The 9,055-nt window shown below is 45.0% G+C and overlaps 1 protein-coding gene across 1 annotated transcript; it reads right to left on the bottom strand.

Annotated features, from left to right (window-relative positions):
* Positions 1 to 1,064: 1,064 nt before the first annotated feature.
* Positions 1,065 to 9,033, bottom strand: LOC139749665 (uncharacterized). Its single transcript, XM_071663830.1, has 5 exons — positions 7,375 to 9,033; positions 7,257 to 7,308; positions 6,271 to 6,653; positions 4,439 to 4,555; positions 1,065 to 3,349 (listed from the first exon to the last, which is right to left on the bottom strand). Exons 1-5 carry the CDS (start codon positions 9,031 to 9,033, stop codon positions 3,014 to 3,016), a joined length of 2,547 nt encoding a protein of 848 aa, XP_071519931.1. The 3' UTR covers positions 1,065 to 3,013.
* Positions 9,034 to 9,055: the final 22 nt, after the last annotated feature.

Below are 9,055 nucleotides of genomic sequence, written 5' to 3'. Positions count from 1 at the left end.
TCTACCCGGTTCGTCAGGCGAGATCCACGTGATGGTTGGAGTTTGGAGGAACAGTGAGCCTGTTGGTAGGTCTTACTAGTTTATAACGATCAGTTTAAACCAGCTAATGACCAGGACATGATTGACACCTTCCAAAAACATCAAAAGATACATCATAACGGGTCAAGGATGCATTTGATTCAACTGAGAGGATGTATGATCTTGATCGAGTCTATGTAAAGGGAGACGGTATCAGAAGTAAGATAGGATGTAATAAGATCGAACCTTTCTTGGAATAGTAACCCATTTCTGCCACTGGTACACAGAGGTATTTATCATATAACCAAACATACTATGACAAATTTCCAGGGACCAAATTACGAACTACCTTTGGTCTGGAACGGCACTGAAGGATCCATTTTACCAAGGAAATGAAGCTGGACGTATTGATAGCCGAGTCGTTATTGTGTAATCCAAAGATCTAGATTTATCCTAGCCATAACATTTCATTTCTATCTAGAGCCAGTCCCTCTGCACTAATGGAGAACCAAACCCTGCATGCGATCAACAATTAAGGAGGAAAGGTTAGCAGTTAACACGTTCAGTACACGGGAAAAATAGTACATAGTGTAGTAAGATGTATGTCGATGTCTGGGAGACTGATGTGGTAAGAACACTGCGGAAAAACATCTTTTCTTTGGTTACAAATCTTTATGATATCAGACTTCGTCAAACAACTTCATTTCATCACTATTTAGGCAATTCTGATGGCTTGCACTGTGTTATTCGGGTATATTTTGGTTACCTTCCAGGCCTTCTCTTCATGATGAAGATCGGGCAACAGACATACTCTTGTGGCAGAATGATGTAGTTTATGGCAGTCATGCAGATTATCGTGATAACAATGATTTAACTTATGTTTGAAGGAGATGGAATAGCTTCCCATACATTAACCCCAACCAAAAGACTATTGTATCACGTATCAACAAAAAGAGTGAATTTAGCTTTGTTTCCCATATAATAGTTTTCTCTTAAGTTAACGTTCTATAAAAAGAAAACAGATATTAGCTTTTTGATTGGGATACTTTAATATATCACTCATAAGTTAGTGGACCGAGAATTAATATCTAGTACACAGTTCGTAGAAAGAGTATAAGGAAAGATGTTAGTTTGACTTATTAACATGAACATTCCTGCAGATAGGCAGAGAACAGGGACGAAGTCAGAATATATATGGAAAATTGTTTCGTTGAGTTGTGGTTCTTGCACGATCATAAACAGCCGGGAAAGTACCCATTGGTGTATCGCTGTTTGAATTCCTTTATATACCTTTATACCTTAAAAGTACTTATTTACATTTTTTAACAAGTTTCTTGCTTAATTAACGTTTTTGTTTTTTAATAAGTTTCTTGCTTGATCTCATTTTGTCTTAATTTTCACGACTCCAACAATGTCAGGTGCGCGTTCCCTTATACGGTCCTTTAATTCCTGCGTTTTTACCAATTTCTCAATCTCTTAACATTTGTGTACATTATTTTCGGTCTTGACCGTCTCTTGACCTCTTTGTAGTGCTGTTGGGTCTGCTTCGTCCTCTTGCCTTATTTTGCTTCTCCATTTTTTTCAGCTTCTGACTGTATTCTTTGTTTTCCTTTCTCTCCTCCTTTGATGTATCATATTTGATGAGAACCACAGTGAATTCCAACTTGGGTGTGACTGGACTCTGCCTCACTCGAATTTACACCACGAATGAAAAGTCACTTTTGGTGAGATTGTCACTGGGAATTCAGTCTCGTCAATGACATGCTCACTCCAAGGAGGCCTACATGTTGCTGCTAATGGAAGTAGTGCAGTACTTGGCAGCAGGATTCCTTAGAAAGGCTCTGAGTAGGACTAGGACACTTTCATAAAAAATGGTCTTGAGGTAAATATGAAAGAATGAATTCCAACTTGTATTTATGTTTCCTAACGTGTGTGTGTGTGTAGTGTGATTTCTTCTTTGAGTTTCTGCCTTTCATTACAATCGCAAATCTCTTGAATTTCAAAATGTTTTCAGCATTCACAGCATCTTCGCTGAGGCTAAGTATCTGTGTAAACACTGACATGGCTAACATTCCCAGGGAAGAATTATCTTCTGTTTTTTGTGATGCATCAGCAAACTGATTATATAACCTACATGAAAACAGAAATCACTTGTGGATGCTGTTAGCTCAGACAACCTTTACTGTTGTCTTACACCTTTTTTTGGAATTTAAAGGAGCGACATCCACGAAGAAATTCTAAAGGAACATCCAAAGGCACTACACCGCAACCACACTGATGACTTTACTTGTCCTCAGCTGTAAAGAGTGAATGTGTTTTTCTTGGAAGTGTTCGAAACAATGTCGTCAAACTTCCCTGGAATGCCACCCGTCTTATCCCGAGGAAAGCTCAACCTAATACCCTCAGTGGAGAACTGCTGATCTTGATGACTTGCTGGGGAATCTCTGACGAGAATGAGACTAGGATCATCCCATATTGTGTCCTTCACCACACTTAACCCACAAGTGTTAGTACCGCTCCAGCATGAACTCCTACTTTAGGACGACTAGTCTCTCTAGCTGGCTGAAACGTACCTCTTTCCTCAATATGAGTATCAAGAGTCACCATATTAGCATTTAAGTTAGCTGTTCTACCAGTTTCTGCTGCTTCCTTCTTTTCCAGATGCTCTGTCTTTGTGCTGTCCTTTACCTTACTCTTGCATGCCTTCAGCTTATTGTCAACACTCTCTAACGCCTCACATTTATCTTAATTTTGTAATCCCTTCCTCTGAAATAGACCACTAAACATACGAGCTTTGTACATATCTTCCTCTTGTAGCTGCAGATCGTTCGTTCGTGCATTCCCTCTCCAGGCATGACAGCTGAAGCCATGTTTGGTCGCCACATTTGGCCATAAAGAGTAACCTGGGGAAGCACGAGAGACGTCCACCCTAGACAGAGGTCAGACCGGAGCCCTGGGCAACACTGGGCATTAGGATAGGAAAGCTCCCAAAGCCTCACTGAGAGCCAAGCATCACCGACCAATAAGCAATGCTGAAGACGACCACCAACGCTGGCACGACGAACGTGCGGACGACCCTGAGGAGTGCGTCGGGTCTGCCAACACCAGTCGACTTGTTCGCAAACATGGCAGGCTGGACGGTCCGCACCATGCTGTTCTCCAGGTGTTCAACCACAAAGTGGCAGATGATGACGAAGAAGAGAAGCAAGATGCACGAGAAGAACCAGACATCGATCATCTTGATGTAGGCGGTGACGGGGAGGGCATCGGAGGTGTTGTTGAAGAGCGTGTACAGCACCAGTAGGGTCGTCAGGCTCACAATCAGACGTACCTGTAATACAAGGCGCACCTGATAACGTATTCTACTCCTGAAGGTTCGAGGAGGAACGGGTAGGATGATGCTCATGGATGACATCAGTAGGGAGAAAACTCAAAAATGAGTTGTGTGGGGAAACAAATATTACAATGGACTACTCTCGACTTGCCAATGGCTGTATTGCTTTAATAGTGAAGGCATGCAAGCAGATGGCTTTCGGGGACAGAGACCTAATTAACATACTGAAGAAAGTTACAGAAAAAGCTGCATGGGGTAAGTGAGTCAATGTATTTCAAGTGAATACTTGGAGCCAGAAGGCATTACATGGATCTGAAAGAAATGGAGGAAGACAGTTTGTTCAGGAGTGAAATTGTTGAAGACAGAAGCTCTTGATCAAAGAGGAGGCAGAGGACACAGGACAAGAAAGAGACCAGAAAAACGTTCCTTCTTTTAGTGAAGGAAATCAAAGTTGGTCCATCAACTTACGAAAATGGACTGACCGATGAGAAAGCTGAATATGAGATGACGGAGTGAAGGAAGAAAACTGAAAGAGGGGACCTTAGAAATCACTCCCCCTGTGGTACACTTTATCAGGTTACAAGTACAAAGGAATTCAAACAGTTACAGACCACTGGGTCTCTTCGAAACTGTCTGTGGTAGTGGAAGATCAGGGAACAGGGGTATGGTGCACGTAGGGGAATAATGTCAAGATTAGCGCGGCAGCTTACCTATAATGCAACAAAAAATCAGACCAGCACTCCTGACACAGAAGGTGTAAGATGTTTTCAGAGCATGACTTCAACACTCCTCAGATCAACATTACTGAAGCTTGACCTTGAAGTTTTTCCTGCAGAGACAAGACTCCGCACGGTCTCCCTTGCCAGTCCCACTTGCAGATATGAACCTTCCTCAGATCTCAGGTGGGGGAACGTGACCTTAACCCTCCACAGTATCGAGAGTGTCACTTGATGATGCCTTACCTGTAGGAGGGTGACCCTCCTCAAGCCTTGCCTACAGGAAGGTGACCTTTCTCAAGCCTTACCTGCATGAGAGTGACCTTCCTCAAGCCTTGCCTGCTGGAAGGTGAACTTTCTTAAGCCTTACCTGCAGGAGTGTGACCTTGACGAAGAGCGTAGCGTAGCCTATGGTCAGGAGAAGCGAGCTGGGGAAGTACAGGCTGAGAACGATCACCGTCCACCGTCGCCGCAGCTCAAACTCCACCTGCGGGTGAGGCAACACTCTCACCTGACTCTCTCTCTCTCTCTCTCTCTCTGTCAAATACTTTGGACCTAGCGGGTGTGTCGCATAGGAGAGGGAGTCCACTAGCAGGCCTAGCACTGCGCTACCCAGACTGGTGATCAGAAAGAAGAAAATGGTATTCTGAGTGTTTGAGAAAGTGAGAGTTTAGAAAAGGTTCATAGACGATGTAAGAGCAATGGAGCGATAGCTGGAGGGGTTAGATTAGGTCGCCTCTCTTAGGAATGGGCTGCTCTAAGGTATGCTTCCAAGCGGAGGGAAAAGTCTGGGTTGTCAGAGACTGGCAGTATAGGCGAGCAAGGATTGGTGCTTGCTCAGAGGCACACTCCCTCAGAACCCGAGGAGGTATGCCATCTGAGCCTTATGCCCCGTCCACTTAGAGCTGGGAGGATTCTAGCAGGACCCTGGGCGAGGAGGATGAGTCTATGAAAGGCGATGGGGGGCGGAGGATTAGGTGTATCGTCCAGTGTTAGGTTAGAGGAAAGTGAAATACCAAAAGAGCGATTTATCCTTTGGAATGTTAGCGATAGGGTGGTCATGTTGGAAGAAAAGAAGAATGTTTGAATTACAGGATGTATTGAAAATGTTTTTTTGGTTAAGAAGTAAAAAGAAATGTCAGTAGAAGATATTACATTAGCGAACTTTATAAAGGTGTGCTCGACTTTGCAATGAACAGCTTATCAGTGATTCCAAGCTGAAATGAAAGCGAAGTGGGTTCCAGGGGAAGGGAAGAGTTTCTTTTCCCGGTATCCACCGTCTCTGATGCGACAGGCATCTGCGCAGGGCGATCAAATCATAATTGGTGGGGATGAGATTCAGAAGATGAGATGTAGGATTGAATCCCATCCCAGGGAAGGTCAGTGAAGAAGCTGCGAAGGGATGACATATGAGCTTTCCCAGAGTACCAAAGCTGGCACTTCGAGGGAGGGACAGTGGATGGCTGTTCCCACTTGGAAGTAATAGAAATAGATCGTGTGGTCAGAAGACCCTAAAGGGACAGGAATAGTGTATTAATTGTGGGGTTCAGAGGTACAAGAGAGATCCAATGTGCTGGAAAAGTGGACGCGACGGTCATGAACTCGAATATTGTGGTTGATTAACTGTTCCACATCGTGAAGGAGGGAAAAAGAAAAGGATCATCCCGTTTAGAGGGTAACTAATCCTTGTGGTATACATTTGACATCCCCTGCTCACAGGATCTGACTACATGGATGAAAAAAGAGTGCAGCTTCGTGACCTGGATAAGGTTTCTGAACACCCCCTGAATATATACCGCGAGATACCATGTGGGACACGAGTTCTGTATAGATGAAATTCCTCTACAAGTCTTGTTGCGTCTTACACAGTGTCACTAGAATTCACTCATCATTACCAGAACACCTTACGACCCATCAGAACAACTCCTTCATCACCCACGTCAGGAGTCTGATATCATGGTGTTCAACATCCACCAGTGCCCATTTAAGCCCAAGAATATTGTAAAAGCAAATCAACAATTTGCTATCAGGATCCACCTACAGCCATCGTATTACGAGCCTCAGCATACCTTTAACACACACTGGGACTCATGAAGACCTACCAGAACCAAACAGTGTCCACCATGACCTACTAGAGCCTCATGCATTTTTTAGGTCACTAAGATTGACCACCTTATGCCAGATCCGTCGAGGGTCACTCACCCTGAGCATACTGTAGCGGGTGCGGTTGGTGCCACGATGAGTGACGAGGACCTGGTACCTGCTGACCGTGTGCTCTGGCAGTTCGTGGTCCTCCAGGTAGACCACGCCCACGTCTTCATCAGAGAAGCTTGCCACCTCCATCCTGAGCGAGGACAGCTGCAGCAGGACGAAGCACCGCTGGGTGTCGAAGGGGTAGTAGAAGACGTTGAAGCTGCAGGCGAAGCTGCCGCTGTAGGCGACGATAAATATCAGTTCTTGTCTTAGTGATCTTTTGTTAATGGCAAACAAGTCCCAGTCATGACCATCACAGAGGAAAGGAAAACGGGATAAGATAGAAAATGAAGAAATTAATGAGAGTTCTTCATGTGTTTGTTGGCCTGAATCTTACAGGTGGCAATGGTCATAGGAGCGTGATAAAAAAGTAAAAGGGAATTCCATAGCTTCACTCTTCCAGGAAAGAAGATATGACGGTCAGTCCCCGCCAGTCTTTATGTTCGGTCTCCAAACAGTTTGAAACTATGGAAAGCAGTGGCCAGCTGCGTGCCACATATGAAGGCCCGAGTGGCCGAGACAGACATATTGCTCATAACATATTGCTCATGACAGCAATAACTGTCATGTTTGAACTATTTTTCTCCTTCACAAGACGAATTATTCTTTATGTTCATAATTCAATATCGAAGATTGATTCAAGGATCGATCGTATATCTTTTACAGTAATATAGAGGAACGAGTTATCATGCCCAATTCGTTAAATACACATCCTCAAGACATTTACATCATTACCACAGTAACACGATCAAACAAACCAAACAGAAACAAGAAAATTATCAAGTCTTAATTCATCCATGTTATATCTTTTCCATCAAGCATCGTTCGTATATCTTGTTGTTTGTGCAGCAACATTGAACATCAGAATATATGGAAGCTCCAGGCGAGCAACACTGAGGGTATGCATCAAGTGAGGTGGTCACACAGTTGTTTACCTGTAGTGTTGCTGCTGCAGCACGGTGGCCGAGGTTCCCGCGTACACAGTGTCTGCAGCAGAGTAGGTTTAGATTACTGGAAGGTAAAGAGAGATTGTGTATCTATGACACATCACACGTAAGACGTTATGTCATGTCTCAAACCCTTACCCATATCAGCGTCATTGAAGTCAAGATCCAGCGGCTGGTCCGTCTTCTTCAGGAAGAGAACCTCCTTCAACAAGCGGATGTTGCCATCGTAAACATTGGGGAACTCCAGCTTCGGCCTCCACACGTTGTCCACCTCCCGCTGCGACAGTCTGTTCCACTCTGGGGTGTCCTTCAGGTTCAGGTACTCTACCCTCGGGTCTTTCCACCTAACTTCCACGTTCATCTCCATACTGATGACCCTGTTGACGTCAGAGATCTTAACGAACCTCAAGATCTGAACGCTACTACCAATAAGGAAAGTTTTCCCGCGTTTTTTATTTTCTGGCGGCCTTTGGGCGCGGTATCCCCGCGGCAGCTTGATGATTATGCAGTCTTCCTCGTCGGATAAGTCACTGCAATCGTCCTCTGCGTCGCATCTTTTCCCTCGCGGGATACAGTCACCGTCGGAGCAGGTGAACTCCGTGTCATTACACACCGACAGACTCAGCTTCACCTGCGTTTTTGTTGGGTGGTCACAGACGGAGTGTTGGATCACCCACACTTGGCGACCAATTGGATACCCGTCTTCTGTATCCAAAGTCAGAGATGCTAGAGTTTTGTTGGCGTTTATGTCTACCAGATTCCATTTCTCCTTTTCAAGTCTGTATATCATGTACCCATAATATCCATGAAAATACGGTTTCCCATTCTTGTATCCAAGGACTTCGTGAAGAAGTTCGTATTTCCTCTTGAAACAGAGACCTCGGAGCAGCAGCGGTCTGCGGAGGTTCCTGGTGCAGGGAACACATGAGGACCAGTCCTGCCCGCAGACCACGTCGTGCCATAACCCATTCTGGCGGGACATGAAGGCGCAGTTCTCGTTAGTTTTACCATTGGGTTGCCCTCCTTCAAATAACAGATCCTTGGGAACCTCACCGTCATGATTCTTCCGCCATACTCCTTCCTCTTCTTCGTCTGTTATCCCAAGCCACAAGTGGTTACTGTTAAAACAGGAGTCTGAAAACTGGAGAGACTCTTGGAGCAGCTTAGAATTTTCGGCTTCTGTGTCCGGACTGTAGATATAATGGCCGGCTCTCTTGCACTGCAGTTTTGACGCTCGAAGATCTCGTCTTTCGGGAAATATAACGAAGCTTAAGGTTCTGTCACACAGAGACCCAATCACTGTTTCTTTTAAAGACGCTCCAATCACTTCTAGGTCGTCAGCATCAGAGGAGAAGACGTTGCCAGTAGCAGACGTCTTGCAAGACGCCATTTCCTCAACTTCGCGCTCACTGAGGCTCCTGTTCCAGATACTGACCTGAGTGATGTAGCCACGGAAGATCTGCGTCCTGTCGAAGCCTCCGCCAACTACATCCTGCTCTTGGCCGATGACGAGGGTGCTGTTGAGAGGCAGGGTTACTTCCTCGGTCTCCAAGGGACCAGACACAAGCTGCTGGCCGTCAACAAAGGCGCGGTAGTGACCCGAGCTGAAGATGTGACAGTAGTGTACCCACCTGTGAAGCTCCAGGTCCGTTGTAAAGTTGGTAAACCCGAACTGTCTGACCGTATTGTAAAAAATGCCATTAGCGTTGCCCTGCCGATCTGTAAACGATAAAGAATGGCTTAAGTATTCTTTTTTTATATCCATGTGCTTTGTGACGCTATTAAGT

This window comes from Panulirus ornatus, chromosome 8 (genome assembly GCF_036320965.1).
Source record: "Panulirus ornatus isolate Po-2019 chromosome 8, ASM3632096v1, whole genome shotgun sequence".
Classification (NCBI taxonomy): Eukaryota; Metazoa; Arthropoda; class Malacostraca; order Decapoda; family Palinuridae; genus Panulirus; species Panulirus ornatus.
Note: the sequence above shows the minus strand (reverse complement) of the source record. Positions and strands in the feature narration are given on the sequence as shown.

Bases quoted from the DNA above. Each gene is read 5' to 3' on its own strand.
- LOC139749665 (XM_071663830.1), bottom strand. From the start codon at position 9,033: ATGGATATAAAAAAAGAATACTTAAGCCATTCTTTATCGTTTACAGAT. The intron at 6,654-7,256 runs GTAAACAACTGT...GCCACCTGTAAG, and splicing joins CTGCAGCAGCAACACTACAG to ATTCAGGCCAACAAACACAT. The intron at 4,556-6,270 runs GTGAGTGACCCT...CCTCACCCGCAG, and splicing joins CCCGCTACAGTATGCTCAGG to GTGGAGTTTGAGCTGCGGCG.